This window comes from Delphinus delphis, chromosome 20, assembly GCF_949987515.2.
Source record: "Delphinus delphis chromosome 20, mDelDel1.2, whole genome shotgun sequence".
Classification (NCBI taxonomy): Eukaryota; Metazoa; Chordata; class Mammalia; order Artiodactyla; family Delphinidae; genus Delphinus; species Delphinus delphis.
The window spans coordinates 4,347,331-4,370,003 of record NC_082702.1 but is presented as its reverse complement, the minus strand read 5'-3'; the positions used below and the strand labels follow the sequence as shown (position 1 = coordinate 4,370,003).

Here is a 22,673-nt window from a genome sequence, read left to right as displayed (position 1 = left end):
CAGACGTCCTTCTCCCTGCCCCTCGTTCCCTTAAAATACCCGGGATCCCTATGGCAACAGGCGGCGGCAACAGGTGCGGGTGTTATTTACGGGTCGAGCCCGAAATAGCCGGCGATGGTGAAGGGGGTGGGCGGATGGGGGCGAGGCTGGGAGTGAGCGGAGCTGCCGGGCCGGCGGGCGGAGCGGGCAGTGGCGTGCAGAACCGACGGCTCGGAGGCATCGCGGAGCTGGGGTCGGCGCCGCGCAGAGGCAGGAGAGCGAGAGGGGTCCCTACCCAGGAGACGGGGGTGGGAGGCCTGAGGGAGGCGCCTGGCCTGGAGCTGAGCCTGGAGCCGTCCCGACCCGGCCGGCCCTGGGAGCCCGGGGGAGGGGAGCCGAGTGATCCCAAAGGGACACCGAGTCCCTTCCGGGTCCCAGTTGTCCTTTGAGCCGCGTGAGGGGACTTGGTCCCCATTTCCTGAGCCGCATTGCGGACCACAGCACCTTCATCTGAGCCCCAGCAGGGACCCGCGGTCCCCCTCCTGAGCCTTGGGGGTGTCCCTCAGCCCCTTTCTCTCAGCCCCTAGGGCAGACCTTCTCTGGTCTTTTCTCTGAATGGCCAGGGAGACCCCCCTCCCCTCTTCCTGAATTCCAGCAGGTCCCCAGACTCCTGTCTCTGAACCCCAGCCAGGACTCTGCTGGTCCCCCCTGTGAAAGTTGGGGGAATCCTACTGCCTCTCTGAGACTCCGAAGTAATTCTGACCTCCCCTTCTGAACTCCCTGCACCCCAATTTTTCCTCTTCTGAACCCCAGGGCGGACCCAACTTCTCCTTCACCAGACTCTGAGCCCCAAAGAAGCCAGGAAGCATCTCCTCTCAAACACAGAGAGGACCTCAGCTCCCCTTCCTGTGTATCCTAAACTTTGAGCCCTAGTGGGAAGCTCGGATTCCCTCCCCCCAAGGAAACACAGCTTCCCTTTGGTGATTCCCTCCAGTGGGGACCCCAGAGCAGCCCCTCAGAGCTTCAGCTGACACTCAGTTCTCCTGCTTCTGGAGCTCTCAGTCTCCCCTCCTGGGTGCCCAGGTTCTAGCCGTGAGGCTGGGGGAACCTAGCTTCATCTCTAGTCTCATCTTCTTTGCTGAGCTTCTGTGGGTACCCCAGGCTCTTCTCTGAACCTCAGAGGGTTCCCAGCAGAGGATCTAGGTCCCAGAAGTGACCTCGATTTCCTCATTTGAGGTTCCAGGGAGGATTCAGATCTTCCCATTTCACAGACCAGTGGAAACTGAGCCCCTCACCTGCTTCAAGACCCCAGGCGCTTCCCTCCCCACTCCCACCCCTCAGGAGCCCGCCTCAGCTCTGCCTCTTTCGCACCTGGGCCCTATCGCCCGCGACGAGGATGATGATGTGGTCCAACTTCTTCATGCACGAGGAGGACCGCCGGCGGCGAGCTCACGGGGCGCGCAAGGCCAGGATGACCCCTGAGCACGAGGGGAAGATTAAGCTGGCGCTGCTGCTGACCTCCGTGGGTGCCACGCTGGCAGTGCTGGCCGTGGGCACCGAGTTCTGGGTGGAACTCAACACCTACAGGGACAACGGCAGTGCCGTCTGTGATGCTGCCCACCTGGGGCTCTGGAAGATGTGCACCAAGCGACTGTGGCAGGCGGACGTGCCCGCCGGCAGAGACACCTGCGGCCCAGCGGAGCTGCCCGGAGGTGAGAGGCCGCCGCCCCTGCGCAGGGCTTGTATCCCGTGTCTGAGAAACCCGTGCCCGAGCCCCGAGGAGAGAGAGCTTGCACCCTCAGATGCGCCCCTACCCACATCAACCTGTGCTCCGGGGACAGCCTCTGCCCCAGGCACAAACTGTGCAGAGAGGGAGTCTGTACCCCCAAACTAGCCTGCACCCCCAGGCCAGTCTGTAGCTCTAGACCAGCCTCTGCCCCCAGAGCAGCCTGTTCCCCGAAACCCGTCTGTGCTCCTAGACCAGCCAGTGCCCTCAGACTGCCCTGTGACCTCCAGAGCTCCTATGCTCCCAGCACAGCGTGTGATCCCAGACATTTCTGTGTCCCCAGACCAGCCTGTACCCCCAGCAAGCCCATGTTCCTAGAGAAGCCTTGTGCCTCTGCACACAGCCTGTGCCCCCGGACCCAGCCGATGACTCCGTACGCAGCCGGTGCCCTCAGACAGCCTTTGTCTCCCAGAAACGCTCGCGCCCCTGAGACAGCCTGTACCCCCATCCTGTGGGCCCTGGGGAGAAGACCACCTTGATGCCCACCCCAGAGTACGCTGTTCCCTCCTGCCGATTCCACCAAACAGCTCTCACCAAAGACCTCCCAACATCCCAGGGCAGACCTTGTGCTTCCTGGAAAATCGGCTTCCTTTCCTACCCATTTCACCTCAAATTCCCCAACTGGACACTCCAGCCCTTCTCATTTTCTCTTCCAGGCACCCCGACACCCGTCACTTCCCTACAGAGTGGCTGTTTCACCCCTACCCATGCCAGAGAGCTATCCCGTACCTCCCACTCTCCCAGACAGGCCACGCCATGCCCTAAACTTATACCAGAGAGACATCCTATATGCCTAGGGGACAGGAATGGGATCTCACTCCCTCTACTGACCCAAGGAAACTATCTGACTCAGAGCCCATTTAGGATGTCGCATGCTTGGTCACCCGTATGGCATCTGCAACACTCTTTCCTCTCCAAAGGATGTCCTATAATCTCAGTACCCCTCAAAGAAGATCTACCCCTCTGGGCTCCAGATGGGATTTCCCTCCTCCTTCGCTTTTCCAGATGTGATCTGTTACATCCCTAGGGTCCAAATAAGGATGTTGCAAGCCTTTGATAGCAAAGTGGGATGCAAAGCACCCTTGTTATCTGAGGTACCACCCAGTCAGCGTGCAGACCGGCTAATTCGCACCCCTCAGAGCCTCAAGCAGGAAGTTCCCCAATTTTTGACAAGTGGGATACTCTGGCAATAAAAAATATTAGATGCTAAGGTAGTGCCCGGCTCTGTTCTAAGTATTTCACTTGCATGAACTCATCAATCTTCATAGCAACCCTATGAGTAGTTATTATCGTCCCCAAAATGAGGAGCAAGAAATACAAATGTCACAGTCCATGCACCCAGGCTAGTCACATGGGGTTTGGACCCTGGTCATCTCTGTTCTTTCTTTTTCTTTTAAATTTAAAAAAATTTTTAAAAATGTATTGGAGTATAGTTGATTTACAATGTTGTGTTAGTTTCAGGTGTACAGCAAAGTGAACCAGTTATACATATACATATATCCACTTTTTTTAGATTCTTTTCCCATATAGGCCATTACAGAGTATTGAGTAGAGTTCCCTGTGCTATACAGTAGGTTCTTATTGTTTATTTGTCTTATATATAGTAGTGTGTATATCCCAGTTTATCCCTACCCCCCTATCCCCTGGTTACCATAAGTTATTTTTCTACATCTGTGACTCTACTTCTGTTTTGTAAATAAGTTCATTTGTACCCTTTTTTTAGATTCCACATATAAGCTATATCATATGATATTTGTCTTTCTGTGTTTGACTTATTTCACTCAGTATGGCAGTCTCTAGGTCCATCCATGTTGCTGCAAATGGCATTATTTTGTTCTTTTTTATGGCTGAGTAATATTCCACTGTATATATGTACCACATCTTCTTTATCCATTCCTCTGTTGACAGACATTTAGGTTGCTTTCGTGTCCTGACGATTGTAAACAGTGCTGCAACGAACGTTGGGGTGCATGTATCTTTTTGAATTATGGTTTTCTCTGGATATATGCCCAGGAGTGGGATGACTGGGTCATATGGTAGTTCTATTTTTAGTTTTTTAAGGAACCTCCATACTGTTCTTCGTAGTGGCTGCACCAATCATTCCCACCAACAGTGTAGGAGGGTTCCTGGTCATCTCTGTTCTTAACAGCGACACTGTATTGCATCTCACTAGTCCATAAATATGTCCCAAAGGTTCTCACTGCACTGGGGGGGCTGTCCCGCCCCACCTGACTGCATAATATGGGGTCCCTCACGTCCCTTGATGTCTCCCTAATGGTCAGAAAGAGCTTCAGTCTCCTTAAAGGACCATCACCATCATCCCACAATCCTGACCCTTCAGAGGACATCTCCCAAATTGCAAGATTTCAGAAATATCCCACACATCCCATGGCCCATCAAAGGACATCCCAAAGGGGGGTGACCCATATCCTCCTCTTTTCCAAATGGGATATGCCATATCCTCTGGGATCAGAGACAAGATGCCCTAAATCATTAGTAGCCAAAATGGGATGCCAGACACCCCATACTCTCTCAGAAAGATGTATCACACCTTCTTATTCTCTAGTTGAGACTTCCCATTTCCCTTGTAGAGGAAGACCGCTTTCCCCCCACCGACTTGTGGCAGATAGCATCCTCGCCGTTTGTTCTGCTGCACAAAGCATCCTTTACTTTTTGCTGCTGCGGGGTCAGGACTCACATTTCCCACTGCTCCTGCCAGGACATCTCATGCCCTTTTCTTTCCTTGACAGTACCAGGTGGAGTGTCCCACACCACCTCACCTGTCTCTGGAGTTTATCCCTTATCCCTCAGCATCCCCCTTCAATTCGGAAAGTTCCTTTCCACTTCCCCAGACCACCTGACCTGTCTCCTATTTCTTAATACCCCTCTTATTCTTGACCTCTCTCCTCCCTTTCCCTCTGTTCTCTCCTCAGTTTCCCCATCTGTGGAATGAGAAAGTTGGAGTAGGTGAATTCTGTGGAAGTTCTGGTCTTAAAATGCAATTTAGAAAGCACCTTTTTTTTTTTTTTTTTAAGCGTGGGCTTTCTTGAACTTCAAGTACACAAATTTGGATGAATCATCCTTTTCAGTTTATGCCACAAAATCATTCCCAGCCTTTGCAAGATCCTTCATGTGCTTTATTTTACATTCTTATTCTTTTTTCCATTCTTTCCTAACTCATCTCTTTAATGCATTTGATATGCATCCATGGATATGTATTTTAACCTAGAAAAATAGTGTTTTTAATATATGTATGTATTTTAATTTCCATAAATGATATCGTGCTATAGATTTTTTCCTATTTTTGATGTTTTTCCTCAACACTGTTTCTCAGATCTTCCCGTGCTGCTTTCTGTCAGTCTAGTTTGTGGCTACTAGGTGCTGCAGAGACTTGCCCATCACATTTACTTGTCTATTCCAATAGCGATGGGCACCTAGGTTGATTCCAACTCCCTGTTTATTTCTTTCTTTCTTTTTGGCTGTGCCGTGTGGCATTCGGGATCTTAGTTCCCGGACCAGGGATCGAGCCCAAGCCCACTGCAGTGGAAGCGCAGGGTCCTAACCACTGGACCCCCAGGGACGTCCCCCCGCCTCCCTATTATTATAAACAGTGTAGCAATGAACATGATGCAACCCATATATGTTCCTGCACGTGGTTTTTTTCTGAATGTATACCCAGAAGTGAAACTGTTGGGTTATAGGGATAAACATCTTTCACTTCATAAAGTATGTCAGAGTGCTTTCCAAAAAGGCTAGTACCCATTTACACCCCCAGCTGTTTCCTCTTATCCTTCCAATGCTTGATATTATCCTTTGAATATTTGCCCATCTAACTGATCTAAAGTGCCATGTCCTGCTGATGTAAGTTGCATTTCTGTGATCCCTGCTGAGGTGGAGCATCTCTTCATGTACTTGTGAGTAATCCACGCTTCCTCTTCTATGAATTGACTATTCATATCCTTTGCCCAGTTTTCAGTTGGGTTATCTCTCTTCTCTTGCTGATCTGGAAGAGTTCTTTGTGTAGTCTAGACATGAATCCTTTCTGAGATAAGAATCTCTTCTGAGGGCTTCCCTGGTGGTGCAGTGGTTGGGAGTACACCTGCCGATGCAGGGGACACGGGTTCGTGCCCCGGTCCGGGAAGATCCCACATGCCGCGGAGCGGCTGGGCCCGTGAGCCATGGCCGCTGAGCCTGCGCGTCCGGAGCCTGTGCTCTGCGACGGGAGAGGCCACAGCAGTGAGAGGCCTGCGTACCAAAAAAAAAAAAAAAAAAAAAGAATCTCTTCTGAGTCTTCTGCCTGGATCTTGGGGTGCTTTGTTAAATAAAGTGATTATCCATTTCTTTCTTTTTTTTATTTTGTGGTACGCGGGCCTCTCACTGCTGTGGCCTCTCCCGTCGCGGAGCACAGGTTCCGGACGCGCAGGCTCAGCGGCCATGGGCCCAGCCGCTCCGTGGCCTGTGGGATCCTCCCGGACCAGGGCACGAACCCGTGTCCCCTAACTCGGAAGGCAGACTCTCAACCACTGCGCCACCAGGGAAGTCCATTCATTTCTATTCTCACTGGACCCTACACAAACTCATATGACAGAGCCAGGAAACAGACTATTAACTCACTTTATACAGGAAGAATTGGAAGCTCAGAGAGGTCAATAGCCCACTCAAGGCCGCAGATCTGGACCTCAAAGCTCTGGATTGGAATCCCAGCTCCTGTGATAGCAGGTGGTTTCACTTCTCTGAGCATGAGTTCTCTCTATCAGGGATGTTAATTTCATATTTCTAGGTTATTGTGAGCTATGTTAAATGTCCAGCCCTGAGCTTACACTAGGGACCTCCGTGTCATTACCTCTCTTTTTCTCTCTCCTGCTGCCACAGAAGCAAACTGCACTTATTTTAAATTCTTCACCACGGGAGAGGATGCTCACATCTTCCAGAGAACCACAAAGAAAGGTAAGAACTTTTTGCCCGGTGGAGGGGATATGCTGACCACGCTAAAGGATTCCTTTTCTTTCTTTTTCTTTTTTGTAAATTGAAGTATAGTTATTTCCAATATTGTGTTAGTTTCAGGTGTACAGCAAAGTGATTCAGTTACGTTTTTCAGATTATATTCCCTTATAGTTTATTAAAAGGTATTGATTATAATTCCCTGCGCTATACAGTAAGTCCTTGTTGCTTATCTATTTCATGTAGAGTAGTTTGTATCCGTTAATCCCAGGGGGCTTCTCGATAGCATTTGTACTCTTCTCTGCTTTGCCACAGGATGGGCACAAGCTCCTAAATCCTGGCGAGGTCTCATCTTTGGAGAGAGGTGGTTCTCCAGAGCCCTGTGTCCAACATTCCCCCCTCAGCTCTGCTTTTGCCACATGCCGTGTTACTTTGGGCAAGTCCCAGCCCCTCTCTGTGGATAGTACATTAACATCTCACAAGTGTGCATCTCCCACATGCTAAACACAGCGCTGGGTGTTTCATTTATAAGAGTTCCAGTCCTTGCCATGACCCTGCAGGGCAGGGGCTCTATCTGAATCTTCCAGATGAGAAAACACAAGTCCATAAAGGGTTTAATTTATTTCCCCAGGAAGTGGCAGAGGCAGAGGCAGGATTCGAACCCAAATAATTCCAAATGTAAAGCAGTGCTCTTCAATAAAATATTCCATGAGATTGGGAATGTTCTGTATCTGCACTGACCCGTATGGTAGCCACTGGCCACATGTGGCCGGTGCAACTAAGACACTGAGTTTTAAATTTTGTTCAATTTAAATCCATTTAAAATTAAAAGACCCTCCGTGGCTAGTGTCTACCATTCTGGACAAGAAAACTTTTAAGGCTTTACCCTTTCTACTCTAACCACAGTCTCTCCATCACCCCAGTATGTCAGTATCCCCACCAGTAAAGGAATTGCGGTCAGTATGTCAATATTCCCACTAGTAAAAGAACTGTGGTATGTCATGAACCTTATCTGGTCTTTGTAAGGATTTAATGAAATGATGCAGCTAAAACATGCAGTATGGTGCCTGGCACATAGTAGGTCCTTCATAAACAGTGGAGGACTCTTCATGGAGGACCTGCTTACCCTCTGTACTCCTTTCTTTCTTACCTTGGTGTTAAGCGAGCTTGGGCAAGTCGCTGTGCTCCCCTAGGATAGCAAAATAATCACAGGGCACACATATGGAACAAGTGCTGTGTGCCCGGTGGTGCACTGGGGACATTACATAGGTGATTTCTAATCCTCACAGCAGTCACGTAGAGATTTTGATCTTGATTTTCCGGAGGAGGAAACTGAGGTTCAGAGAGGTTCAGTGACTCTACCAGAATCTTCCAGCCAGGAAGTAGCTGGGGAGAGTTCTGACTTGGATCGTTCTGCTGTAATGTACCACCTTCTCTATTGTCTCCCACACACCCCACTGCCTCAGTTTCCTCACCGGAAAACAAATGGTGACCAGATCGTAAGTAATACTTGGTAGTTCCCATCTCCTTCTAATCCTGGCTGTGTCCTTTCTTTGCTCTGTGACCTTAAGCAATTAACTGACCCTTTCTGAATCTTAGTTCTTCCTTCAACAGTATAAGTAAAACATTGAACTGGATGATCTTCTACTTGAAAATTCTTCTCTAGTCCTGGATCTTCTGGGTCCCTATATGGGAGTTCTCTCTACTCCCTACATCCTGTATTCTCTACTTCCCCTTCCCCTCCTCACAGAGGTAAATATGGCAGCTGCGGTGATAGCAGTGCTAGGCATGGCAGTCATGGCCCTGGGGTGCCTCTGTGTCATCATGGTGCTCAGCAAAGGGGCAGAGTTCCTGCTCCGGGTTGCAGCCATCTGCTTTGGCCTCTCAGGTGAGGGTTGAGAGCCTGCAGACTGAGAACATTGCATGCTGGGAGGTCGGGTCTCCAAACACCAATGCATGTTGGGAGGTCAGGTCTCCAAGCACTGTTGCATGCTGGGAAGTTGGGTTTCCAAGCACTGTTGCATGCTGGGAGGTCGAGGGAAGTCTCCAAGCCCCGTTGTAGGCTGGGAGGTTGGGTCTCCAAGCACTGTTGTGTGCTGGGAATTGGCGGAAGCTCAAAGGCTATAGAAGTCTCAAAGATGGGAGAGTTCTAAGTTCTGTTGTTGACTGGGAACTGGGGAGTCTCCAAAGACTTCTTTAGATTGGAATCTAGGGTCCCCAAGTGCTGTTGCCAGCTGGGACGTTGAGGGACGTCCCCATGCACTGTTGTATGCTGTCAGGTTGAGGAAGGTCTCTTAAGTACCATTGCATGCTGGGAAGCACAAGACCTATAGTAGGCTCGAATATGAGGATGGTCCAAGCGCCGTTGTTGGCTGGGAATTGAAGGTTCTCCAAACACTCTTTTAGATTTGGACCTGGAGTCTGCAAGAACTGTCGCATTTTTGGAGTTGGGGGTCCAAAAGAATTCTGCATCTTGTGAGATGTAGCCCTCATTGGATCAAATGTTTTCTAAGGTGGATAGATAAGTCATAAACTATATAAGCTTCATTTATTTATCTTTCGTGTATCTACTGAGCACCTACTATGTTCCAGGCACTGAGCTAAGGGCTGGAGACATAAGATTAATAAGACAGACACTGTGTCTGCCCTCATAGAGCCTAGATTCTGACAGAGGTAGACAGTACCCAACAATTACACATACAATGATCCAACTATAATTGTGATGAGAGTTACGATAAAGCATATAAGGGGTACACACTGGGGTGGGGGGGCTTGTCAGAGAAACGTCCTGAGAAAGTGATATTTAAGCTGACCATCGAAGGAGGAACAGAAATTATCCAGTCAGACTGTGGAGTTGACGGTAGTGGTGGCCATGTTGGTGATGTTTGTTGTGGTGGTGGTAATGATGGTGATGCCCTTGATATGGCAATAGTGGTGATGGAATAGCATATATGTAGTCTGTGAAAGACTTGGCAAGTTTAAAAGAAGACGAATGAACAGAATGGAGATCAGAGCATAGGGCAGGGCAAAGTTTGCGCAAAGGTACATGGTAACCTTAGTTAACAGATGAGGTAGGGGCTCGGTGCAAGATGAGTCAAGGGAGGTCCCTGGTGGTCCAGTGGTCAGGACTCTGCGTTTTCACTGCAGAGGGCATGGGTTCAATGCAGAAGGCATGGGTTCAGTCCCCGGCTGGGGAACTAAGATCCTACAAGCTCCGCGCGGCCAAAACGAAAACAAAAATAAAGGAGACAGGGAGATATGAATGTTCAAGAGCACACTCGCATAGAAATTATTAGTAATCACATTCTTATTATTGTTTTGTGCCTTAGAGAGCTTCCTAAACGAAGGGGGAAATTCAGTCATTCCCTGTCTTTCATTTATTCATTAGAAAGGTGTCTGCCCTTAACGAGATTATCATCTGGTTAAGGACAGAGAAATGATACGAATCATCCCACAATTACGAACTGCAGGAAGTGCTATAAAGGAAAAGTAGAGTTCTGTGAGGATGCGTAACGAGGGCACTTCATTTAAAGCAGAATTAGAGAAAGGCCCTCTGAGGAGATGACACTTAAAACATCCAAGTATGGGTAACCAAGCTAGAAAGAGCTCGGTGGATTTTGAGTCCTGAAAGAACGCCAGTGAGCCTGGAGCATGGACAGTAAGGAGGATACTGGTTTAAAAGACAAACCAAGAAATCAACAGGGAATCAACAGATCTGGGTTGGAGTCCCAAATTCCAGCCCAGGGAGGAGATAGAAATTAGGCAAATAAATAATGCTCCTATGAATTAATATATGTTAACAATTACCAATTGTGGTAAATGCTATAAATGAAAAGTAAAGAGTCTAACGAAAATGTATAACAGGGAGACCCAACAGAGACTTGACTGGTGGTGGTCAGGGAAGCCTTCTCAGAAGAAGTGTAATTCAAGGAAGGAATTCTGTAGAGAATGAGGATGTGTAAGGTGGGCTCAGGGAGGGGTAAGCAGACAGTTATTCCAAGCAGCACAAAGGTCTCCAGGCTTGAACAAATTTGGTGCATTTAAAGTCCTGAATGGGACTTCCCTGGCGCTCCAGTGGTTAGGCCGCCGCGCTTCCCCTGCAGGAGGCTCGGGTTCAGTCCCTGCTCCGGGTGACTAAGATCCCGCGTGCCACGCGGTACCGCCAAAAAATAAAAATAAAACAAAAGTAAAGTCCTGAAAGAAGTCCTACTCCATACTGCTGTAGGATGGGAAGGGCAGCTTGAGAGGAGGCTGAAGAAACAGGCAGGGGCCAGGTCACGTGGGCCCTTCTAGGTCATTCGAGGGAAGTCAGGTTCGATCAGGGAGAAGGTAAAGTGATGTGCCTAAGAGAAGAGTCCTGGAGTAGACCTGTCTGGGCTCAAACCCACATGGCTCTTTTCTAGGCTTCAATTTTCCCATCTGTAAAGTGGGGATAATAATAATAATACCCATTCATAAGGTCTAGTGGAAGAGGTGAGATGTGGGAGCATTTGGTTAGATTCTTGTTGCAAAGCTAGTGTGTCAAGGCCAGAGCTCCACAAACTACAGCCCATGGTCAAATCCTACCTGCCTCTTGTTTTGGAGTTAGTGACTTTTTTTTTTTTTTTTTTTGCGGTACACGGACCTCTCACTGTTGCGGCCTCTCCCGTTGCGGAGCACAGGCTCCGGACGCGCAGGCTCAGCGGCCATGGCTCACGGGCCCAGCCGCTCCGCGGCATGTGGGATCTTCCCAGACCAGGTCACGAACCCGCGTCCCCTGCATCGGCAGGCGGACTCTCAGCCACTGCGCCACCAGGGAAGCCCTGGAGTTAGTGACATTTTAAAACCATAAATCGTATTGTGGTTCCTACCTAGATCGAAAGCCACGGGTGAATTTCTACCTCTAGAATAACGGGCCTCCGAGGTCTTATGTGGTCTGGCTCCTGATGTGGTCTGGCTCCTACGTGAGACTTCACCTCTTACCATTTGTTCTCTCTGTTCTGTCCATATCAACCTCTTTGCTGTTCTCAGACCCTCCAAGTTCATTCCCTCCTCAGAGCATTCTGCACTGCTGTCCCCTCAGCCTGGAATGCTCTTCCGCCAGCTCTTCCCATGTCTCATTTCTGCAGATCATTTCAGCCGCTGATCATATGTCACCGCCTCAGAAAGACCATTGTTGGCCACCTTGTCTAAAGTAGCCCCCTTCCCTGCTGTGTCCCTACCTTGCCTTATTTTTCTTCGTAGAATTGATCACTACCTGAAATTATGCATGTATGCATGCCTTTGTTTGCTAGGGCTGCCATAACAAAGTACCGCAGACAGGGTGCCTTACACACCAGAAATGTAGTTTCTCACAGTTCTGGAGGCTGGAAGTCTGAGATCAACATGTCAGCAGGTTCGGTTTCTTCTGAGGCCAATCTCCTTGGCATGTAGATGGCTGTCTTCTCCCAGTGTCCTCACGTGGTCCTTCCCCATGCTTGTCTGTGTCCTAATCTCCTCTTCTTATAAGGGCACCAGACATACTGGATCAGGGCCCACCCTAGTGACCTCATTTTAAGTGAATTACCTCTTTAAAGACCCTAACTCCAAATATAGTCATATTCCAAGGCCCTGGGGATCAGGACCCCAATGTGTGAACTTTTGTGGGGATGCAGTTCAACCCACATCAATACATTCACCTGATTTTTGTCCATCTCCCCTTTTGGGGTGAATTTCCAGGAGGACAGCCCCTTCATTAGGTTTTTTTTTTTTCTGGATCGTGCTATGAGGCATGCAGGATCTTAGTTCCCCGATCAGGGATCGAACCCGTGCCCCCTGCATTGGGAGCACGGAGTCTTAACCACTGGACTGCCAGGGAAGTCCCTAGTTTTGTTCTTGTATTTTATATATATTTTATAATGAGAGTTCAATTAAGATCTATTGACTGAATGAGAGAATGCATGAATTAGCAGTGGAATGAAGGGGACTGGATGGTGTCGCTCCCTCGTACAGATGCTTTTCCACCTCCAGTGCTCTGATGCTGACCTGCATGAGGTCAAGAAAGGATCACAAAGGGACCACTGAGCCATGTTACACGGACTCCAGGCTGTATTCTCCAGGCCCCTGACTTAAAACCATGGGGGAGGGCTTCCCCGGTGGCACAGTGGTTAAGAATCCGCCTGCCAATGCAGGGGACACAGGTTCAATCCCTGGTCCGGGAAGATCCTACATGCCTCAGAGCAACTAAGCCTGCAAGCCACAACTACTGAGCCTGCAAGCCACAACTACTGAAGCCCGGGTGCCACAACTACCGAAGCCTGCACGCCTAGAGCCCGTGCTCCGCAACAAGAGAAGCCACCACAATGAGAAGCCCGCGCACTGTAACGAAGATAGCCCCGGCTCACCGCAACTAGAGAAAGCCCGCACGCAACAACGAAGACCCAACACAGCCAAAAATAAAAAATAAATAAAATGAAATAAATTAATTTTTTAAAAAAAGTTAAAAAACAAAACCATGGGGAAACTGGGAGTGTAGGGAGGAAGGAAGGTCAGAGATCAAAGTTGAAGTCAGACTCTGGGGTCTGAGAGGGGAGGCAGCCAGGATGCACGAGCCATGCATGACCATTGGAGGGTCCTACGTGATCTTACTCCGCCCACCTCTGTACTTCCGCTGCCCACCACCCCCCTCCCCTCCCCCATCCTCTTTGCTCCGCTGCACTGACTTTTCTTTTTTTCCCTCTAACACACTCTACTCCACCCTACCGCAAAGCCTTTGCACCAGCCATTCCTTCTGCCCAGAATAGCCATTGCTGTTTTGTGCATGGCTGGCTTCTTTTCGTCCATTTGGGTCTCAGCTCCAATGGCTTTTCTGATGACACCATGTAAAGCCCCAGCCCCACCCCTGGATGTCACGGCCCTTCCCACCACTCTGTTTTTATCTCCTTCCTAGCGTGCATCACTGTCTGAAATTATCCCGTCTTCTCACATGTTTACTTTGGCAGTTACAACCTGGTCGCCCGCAGGCCAGCGACGGCCCATAAATGTCCTTTGTTTGGCGGGCAGCGTCTACAGATTTCTCTGAGCCAATATTTAAAGGTTGGGTGAATTCCCGTAAAAATCATAATCGTTTAAAAAAAATGCTAGCTGTTCTTGAAAACTCAGAAGATCTGGTCTACGAAGCCGCCGCTGCTGACGGGCTGCAGTTGGCTGGAGCCGGGTTTGGGCTGTGCTTTGTCATGGTCCCCACCGCACCTCCCTGCTCGCTTGTTTGGACTTTCTCATTGTCTACTGGAGACATTTGAGTTTTGCCAGCCTTGGTTTATTTGTGTACCATTTGTCTCCTCCAAGTAGAACATAGGTTCTGTCATGTTAGGGTTCTTTGGTCTGTCTTGTTCCTTTTTTTTTCTTCAATCAAATTGCATGACATGACTGATTTTCCTTTCATTTTGTAATCCACCATCACTCTCTCTTTTCTTTTCAACTTTATTGGGCTATGATTGACAAGTATAAATTGTGTGTGTGTGTATATATGTGTGTATACACAATTGTATATAAGGTATACAGCTTGCAGGATCTCAGTTCCCTGACCAGGGATTGAACCTGGGCCACGGCAGTGAAAGTGCTGAGTCCGAATCACTAGACCGCTCGGGAAGTCCCCTACAACTTGATATATTTTGATATACATCATGAGGTGATCAACACAATCAAACAAGTTAACACATTCATCACCTCACATAGTAACTTGTTTTTTGCAGTGAGAACATTTTTTTTTTTTTTGAGAACATTTAAGATCTACTCTCTTAGCAAATTTTATGGACACAGTATTATTAACTATAGTCACCATGCTGTACGTTAGATCTCCAGAATTTATTCCTCTTCAGGCTGGAAGTTTGTGCCCTTTGACCAGCACCTCCCCATTTTCCCCCTCCGCTCAGTCCCCGGCAGCCACCATTCTGCTCTCTGCTTCTATGGTTTCAACTCAGATTCCATCATCACTCTTTACTCAAGTCTGAATGGAGTCTTAATTTGACTTTTGCGATTCTTGATTCCTTGGTTTGCTTTGTTCTTTTCTTAAGTGGTGAAAGACACATTAACATAAAACTTACCATTTGAACCATTTGTAAGTGTCCACGTCTGTGGCGTTAAGTCCATTCACGCAGTTGCGCAGCCGTCACCGCCATCCATCGCCAGAACTTTTGCATCTTCACCAATTAAAACTCCGCCCCCATGAAACACCAACTCCCCATTGCTCTTCCCCACCCCCGCACCCACCTTCTACTTTCTGTCTCTATGAATTTGTGTCTTGTTCTTTCTTTCTCTCCAGCGTCTAAAATTGTGCCTGCTATAGGGTAGGTGCTTAATAAGCAGTTGTTGAGGAGGTGCTAGTGAAACTGCAGAAATGCATCTCGGGGGTCTCCGAGGAGCTCCGGTTCTTTATGTCTCAGCACAGAAAGAATTCAGCGAGAGGCCAAGTGATAGATAAGAAGTGATTTATTAGAATAAGATGCTCGTGCGCCTTACAAGCGGGTGAGCTAGAGGGTGCCACGCCGAGAACTTAGTGGGCTACAGTTTTATAATCAAAGGAGAGTGGGGAGGGGGAGAAGACCACCTCCTTCCTCATTCTTGAGTAGACGTCAAGCTTCCATCCTCAGCTCCGCCTCCAAGTCAGGCGGGAGGGTTTTCTTGTCCCTACGTGGTCAAACTGGGACTGTCATGGCCCAATGGAAATGAGCAAAAAGGTGGTAACATATACTAGAGTATGATGAATCATCTCCGCTTTCAGCATAATGTCAACTTTTCCTTATATTTTTGTTTCTAATGTGTGCAGAGGAGTGTTACCTTAGGAATCAAGCCTCTCTGGGCAGGATGTGGGTCTTATTTCACCATTGTTTCATTGTCTGGGGGCATGTCTCAGGCTTCTGTTGCATGGTTGTGTTGCTAAGCGAGCCTGCTTGGTTTTGTGGTTAAGCGAACCTGCTTTCTTGAGCGATCATTAACTTACAGGGGTCTCCCATGCTTTTTTTTCTTTACTTACAGTCCCCTAGTGGGATTAACTATGTAATCACCTACTTTGTCCCTTTACTCTGTTCCTATCACTAGGGGGTCCCCCAGGTTTCTTGTCTGAGTGAGCATGTGATGGGGTATACTGGGGGAGAGGCTCAGACCTCCTTTGGGGACCCCAGGGGCCTGAGGGCCACATCTGTTCTCCTCTCCCCACAGGCCTGCTGCTTCTGGTCAGCCTGGAGGTGTTCCGCCACTCCGTGCAAGCCTTGCTGCAGAGAGTTAGCCCTGAGCCTCCCCCCTCCCCGGCCCTGACCTATGAATACTCCTGGTCTCTGGGCTGTGGCGTGGGGGCCGGCTTGGTCCTGATCCTGGGGAGTGGCTTCTTTTTCCTGCTCACCCTGCCTCCCTGGCCCTGGGGCTCCATCTGTCCCAAGTGGGGGCACAGGGCCACCTAGGGTCACCATTGTGCTTTCTCTAAGCAACTCCCAAACCCTTCGCCTTTCTCCATTGTGCCCCTCAGAATCTTTTGTCCCATGTCCTAGAGAAACTGTGTTCTCCCTGCTCTAGGGGCCCATGCTGTTTGCACAGAACTGCCCCTCACGCCCTCATCTTTTTTTCTCTGTAAATATGTTTTTCTCGGGGGCTGAATTTGGGTTGCTTAGGAGTGGGACGGGGAGAGGATTTTTGCAAACGAGGATCCCCAGGGAAGGCTGGTGGGGACCTGATGGGGTAACTAGGGAGTGGGGGGAGGTGAGGTCAGGGGGTCTTGGGAGGGAGTTGGATCTATTTGTTCCACAGATTTGGATGTATTTGCTTGTGGGAGAGACTTCCTCCAGGGAAACAGGGGAATGGGGGAGGAGAGAATCTCTGGGTCTGACCTCACTGTGGCCTGATTTGGGATTAAAGGTTTGGAAATTTAACAACTTTGATTTGGAGTCCGTTGTGATGTGATTTGTGCACTCCAGGGTAGAGAAAAGGGGTCACTTGTGCTCTCCAGAAACCCACCACATGCTACTTGTCAGCCCCAAAGTCACATGTCAATGAACCCATAGAGAGTGACAGAAAACTCAACAGTTTGGAACACAAACACTGTTATGGGTTGAAGGGGTCCCTCGTGAAAGTATTTGTTGGGGTCCTAACCACCAGGACCTCATAATTGACTTCATTTGCAGGTAGGGTCTTTGCAGATGTGACCAAGTGAGAATGAGATCATTGGGGTGGGCCCTAATCCAATAGGACTGGTGTACTTATATGGAGAGATTAGGACACTGATACATGCAGAGGGAAGATGAGGTGAAGAGACACAGGGAGAAGATGACCGTCTGCAAGCCAAGGAGCGGTGCCTAGAACAGATTCTCCCTTGCAGCCCCCAGAAGGAACCAGCCCTGCAGACACCGTGATCTTGGACTTCCAGCCTCCAGAACCGTGAGACTGTGCATTTCTGTTGTTTAAGTCCCCCAGTCTGTGGTACTCCGTTAGGGCAGCCCTAGCAAGCTGATACACCTGTTAGTCCCTGCAAGTGGGGTTCTGCTGCAACAAGTACCTAAAAATGTAGAAGTGGCTTTGGAATTAGGGAATGGGTAGAAGCTGGAGGTGTTTTGAGGTGCCTGCTAGAAACAGCCATGATCGCCTTGACAACACTGTCGGTAGGAATATGGAAGTGAAAGGAAATTCCTAGGAGGGCTCAGGACTTGCTGTAGAGGAAGTGTACATCACCTTAGAGAATATACGTATCATTATGAACGGAATATTGGTAGAAGCTGTTCAACCACAACTAACAGTGACCAGGCCATGCAGACCTGGTGTCAAGGGTTGAAATCCTTCAGCCCAAGGGCCCAGCCTCCTCTCATGAAGACCAGTGTATGTATTTCACCTCAAAAATCACAACTCGAATGAATTCTTCAATTAGATAGGAATTGCTGAAGCTGATCTCAAAGGCCAAAGTCTCTTAAACGTTGAAAAATGTTTAAAATATGGAATATGTGCCATCTTATGAATGCAAATATTGTGAGTGTGATTCTCTTAAATGCTTCTATATTTAATTATAAATTACATGTGTAATTATATATATTATATATTACATAAAATATATATAATTTTAAATATTTACTATAAATTCAATTAATATATGTAATATTGTAAAATTAATATATTTAATAAAATAGAAGATTTATATTATAATATAAAATTCTAACAGAATATACTAGATTTTAATATAAAATTCTATATAATATTATACCAATATTATATATAATACATGATTACATCATAATAAACAGATTATTATATTGATATTATGGATATTATAATATATTAATATATTCACATAAATGTTTAATTATAAATACAACTATATGTTATAAAATCATATATAATTATAACATATATTATAATCTATATAAAATATATTAATATTCTGTCATCTTATATAAATAGAGCATTCATAGGATTACACCGATGTAATATAATATTTATACAATATAACATATTATATAAATAATATAATACATATATATGTAACATTTATATAACTTATTATATAAATATATATGTAACATGATATTTATACAATATAACCTGTTATGTAAATATAATACTTATATATATAAAACATGATATTTATACAACATATTATACTGCATAAGTCTTGTAACATTTATAATGTAATTATGACTTGTCCCAGGGTTGGAAGCAGCTTCCTCCACGAGGAGATCATTTGTCATCCAAGAGGTGTGGGGTAACCCTTTCTTGACTAGCTGAGGCTGCACCCCATCTCAGATTCAGTGGGGCACTCTGGCAGGACATTCTCTTTATTTCTCTTTTTTTTTTTTCGGTACGTGGGCCTCTCACTGCTGTGGCCTCTCCCGTTGCGGAGCACAAGCTCCAGACGCGCAGGCTCAGCGGCCATGGCTCAAGGGCCCAGCCGCTCCGCGACATATGGGATCCTCCCGGAACGGGGCATGAACCCGTGTCCTCTGCATCGGCAGGCGGACTCTCAACCACTGCGCCACCAGGGAAGCCCCTCTTTATTTCTTTATGCACTGAACTCGGCATCATGCTAAGGATACTGAGCAGAGACCTGGGGGTGTGCATTCGCTTCTGATTCAAGGGGCAGAAGAAGTGTCCGGCTGTGGTTGAGAATGTGGGCTCTGGACCCGGACTGTCTGGTATGAAACCCTGGCCCCCTTTTCATAGCTTGAACAACTTGCTTACCCTCTCTGTTTCCTCATGCTCATTGCAGCGCTTACCTCCTAGAGTCCCTGTGTGGGAGGAGTGAACGCTGCAATAATCTCTGCAAAGCCCCTGGAAGACTGTCTGGCACAGGTCATAACTCCATCAGTCTTGCTGTCACTATTATTTATTGAGTGGCACTTTGGGCTGGGCATACAGTAGAGTGCATAGGGACCCCTGCTTGGCTGAAAGTCTGGTGATGGAAACAGATATTAATCACATAATCACACTAATGAATGTATAATTATAAAGTGAGATAAGTGCTAGGAAAAGGGATCAGGAACAATTTTTCTTTACTACTTGACTTTGTGCCCAGTGGACTCAGGGAAGCCCCAAGATGTCTGCCTTGGGGATGGGATCCTCTGGTCTTGGGGGAATGACCCTTGGTCCAGTGGGGTCTTCACTCTGCACCCTCTTTCCCACTTGGGATATTTGTGGATTTTCCAAAAGTGGGAGAAGGAAATAGAGACCCCTCTGAGACAAATAACTGGAATCACATTATACTATGGGATAATTTATCAATTTGCATCTGGTCTTGGGGGAATGACCCTTGGTCCAGTGGGGTCTTCACTCTGCACCCTCTTTCCCACTTGGGATATTTGTGGATTTTCCAAAAGTGGGAGAAGGAAATAGAGACCCCTCTGAGACAAATAACTGGAATCACATTATACTATGGGATAATTTATCAATTTGCATCTGGTCACCTCTTTTTTTTTTTTTTTTTTTTTGCAGTACGCGGGCCTCTCACTGTTGTGGCCTCTCCCGCTGCGGAGCACAGGCTCCAGACGCACAGGCTCAGCGGCCATGGCTCACGGGCCAGACGCTCCGCAGCATGTGGGATCCTCCCGGACCGGGGCACGAACCCGCGTCCCCTGCATCGGCAGGCGGACTCCCAACCACTGCGCCACCAGGGAAGCCCCCACCTCATATTTTTTGAAGTGAAGGAAAATAGAAGCTTCTTGAAATCTACCACCTTTTCTGTCCTTCTTGTTTACATTTACTTTTTAAAAACATTTTTTTTTTCTTTTTCTTTTTTTTTTTTTTTTGCCGTATGGGGGCCTCGCACTGCTGTGGCCTCTCCCATTGTGGAGCACAGGCTCCGGACGCGCAGGCTCAGCGGCCATGGCTCACGGGCCCAGCCGCTCCGCGGCATGCGGGATCCTCCCAGACCGGGGGCACGAACTCGCACCCGCTGCATCGGCAGGCGGACTCTCAACCACTGCGCCACCAGGGAAGGCCTACATTTACTTTTTTGAACATAATCTCAGACTTACAGAGAAGTTGCAAGAACTAGAATAGCGTATAGAAGACCCACGTCCTCTATTCAGATTCACCTATTGCTGACATTTCACCCTACACCCAAATGTGTAGGTTTTTTTATTCAGCAAACATTTATTTTTAAATATGAAGTGCACCATGTATGTGCTGACTTATGGATACAACTGTAAACAGTCTGAGTTTGATTCTCTTAAATGCAGACTCAACATCCCATTGAAAGAATTAAAATTAAAAGCACCCACTAATCTCAGAACCCAGGCTAAGGAAAAGAACTAGTATCTTGGAAACTGCTGGTACTTCCTTACTAATATCCCCACCTTAAGGCACAACTCTCACAGATAAACAGCCACACCCCGCATTTTGACTAAATCGTTCCTTATCTCTTCTTTATAGTTTTACAAACTAAAATTCTGTTCTTTTTAAAAAAAGCTTGTTTCATTTTGCTTAGGTTTGAACTTCATGTAAATGGAATCCTTTTGTATGTACTTTTCTGTGTAATTGTCTTTTTTTGTTTTTTTTAAAGCCCAAAGAAAAGGATTCAAACTCATGGCTGGATAAGACCTACAGGCACATTTTCTTGAGCCTTCAGGATGTTTACTAAGGTATTTATTTACAACCAAGTGGGGATCTAAAATACTTGGGGAAAAAAATTCTAGAGTTCCAAAAAGCAAAACTTGAGTTCGCCAAGGCAGGCGACTATTTACGTAACATTTACATTGTATTTACAACTACTTGCATAGCATTCACATTGTGTCAGGTAATATAAGTAATCTAGGGATTATTTAAAGTATAGGAGAGGATACGTGTAGGTTATGTGCAAATACTATGCCATTTAAATAAGGGACTTGAGCGTCCTTGAATTTTGGTACCGGCAGCAGGTCCTGGAACGAATTTCTCTCAGATATTGAGGGACAAGTGTATTTAACTGAGGTAAAATTCACATAACGTACAATTAACTATCAACCATTTTTTTTAAAGTCATACATTAAAAAAAATTTTTTTTTACTTTATTTTTATTTTTGGCTGTGTCGGGTCTTAGTTGTGGCACGTGGGATCTTTCCTTGTGGCACGTGGGCTTCTCTCTAGTTGTGGCGTGCAGGTTTTCTCTCTCTAGTTGTGGCCGGCAGGCTCCAGAGAGCGTAGGCTCTGTGGTTTGTGACAGGCGGGCACTCTAGTTGAGGCATGTGGGCTCAGTAGTTGTGGTATGCAGGCTTAGTTGCCCCGTGGCATGTGGGATCTTAGTTCCCCGCCCAGGGATCGAACCCACATCCCCTGCATTGGAAGGTGGATTCTTTACCACTGGACCACCGGGGAAGTCCCAACCATCAACCATTTTTAAGTGAACAATTCAGTGGCATTCATTACATTCCCAAAGTTGTGCAACCATCGCCTCTACCTAGTTCTAAGTCCCTGTGCCCAGATATTTGGCCAAACGTTATTCTGGGTGTTTCTGTGAGGGTGTTTCTAAAAGAAATTAATGTTTAAATGGATGCACTTTGGGGACTTCCCTGGTGGTCCATTGGTTAAGACTCTGTGCTTCCACTGCAGGGGGTGCGGGTTTGATCCCTATTTGGGAGACTAAGATTCTGCATGCCGAGCGGCGTGGCAGAAAAAAAAAAAAAGGATGCACTTTGTGTTAAGCAGATTGCTTTCTATATGATGGATGGGCCTCAACTAATCAGTAGAAGGACAAAAAAATAGAAGAAAAAGCCCAGCCTCCCCTGGGCAAGAGATCATTCCCCAGCAGACTGCCTTCACCCTGGAACTGCAACAGCAGCTCTCCCGGGTCCCTAGTCAGCTGGTACAGCCTCTAGAGATCTTGGACCTGCCAGCCTCCATAGTCACGTGAGCCGATTCCTTATAATAAATCTTTTTCTGTATATGTTCCACATCTTATTGTTTCTATTTCCCTGAAGAACCCTGACTGACAGAACACCCTGTGTAGTGCCCTCCTACACTGCACTAGGATTGATTTGTGGGACCCATAGCATATGGCAGAAGTGATGGTATGTCACTTGCAAGGTTCGGTTATACAAGACACTGTGGGTCTCATCTTGGTTGTTCTTTTTTTTGTTTTTTTTGCAGTACGCGGGCCTCTCCCTGTTGTGGCCTCTCCCATTGGCTCCAGACGCGCAGGCTCAGCGGCCATGGCTCACGGGCCTCGGCAGCCGGACTCTCAACCACTGCGCCACCAGGGAAGCCCATCTTGGTTGTTCTTTTATTTTCTCTCTCTCTCTCGGACTCTGGGGGAAAACATGTCATGAGCAGCCCCATGGCGAGCCCACGGGGCTGGGGACCAAGGCCTGCTGCTAGCAGCTGTGGGAGTAGCTCCTCTGGCTCGCATCAGACCTTTGGACCTCGCATCCCTGACCAAGAAACAGCCTGTATGAAAACTCACGGGGGTCCACCCAGCGAAACCCCGTGTAAGCTTGTACAAACCAGTCTTAGCTTGTGGCTGTATGAAAACAATCTGTAGGCTGCATCTGGGTGAGGGTTT

At 47.5% G+C, this 22,673-nt stretch overlaps 2 protein-coding genes across 2 annotated transcripts in view; one reads left to right on the top strand and one right to left on the bottom strand.

Moving 5' to 3' along the window:
- The window catches only part of LOC132416835 (NACHT, LRR and PYD domains-containing protein 2), a 1,001,898-nt gene that overhangs the window by 131,429 nt on the left and 847,796 nt on the right, over positions 1-22,673 (bottom strand).
- Positions 918-16,399, top strand: CACNG6 (calcium voltage-gated channel auxiliary subunit gamma 6). Its single transcript, XM_059999265.1, has 4 exons — positions 918-1,691; positions 6,638-6,712; positions 8,457-8,594; positions 15,884-16,399. Exons 1-4 carry the CDS (start codon positions 1,376-1,378, stop codon positions 16,120-16,122), a joined length of 768 nt encoding a protein of 255 aa, XP_059855248.1. The 5' UTR covers positions 918-1,375; the 3' UTR covers positions 16,123-16,399.

What these genes read in the sequence shown, in the direction of transcription:
- CACNG6 (XM_059999265.1), top strand. Translation starts at nt 1,376, where the DNA reads ATGATGATGTGGTCCAACTTCTTCATGCACGAGGAGGACCGCCGGCGG. An exon ending in CCCAGCGGAGCTGCCCGGAG is followed by an intron (nt 1,692 to 6,637) that starts GTGAGAGGCCGC and finishes CTGCTGCCACAG; the next exon opens with AAGCAAACTGCACTTATTTT. An exon ending in CATCTGCTTTGGCCTCTCAG is followed by an intron (nt 8,595 to 15,883) that starts GTGAGGGTTGAG and finishes CTCTCCCCACAG; the next exon opens with GCCTGCTGCTTCTGGTCAGC.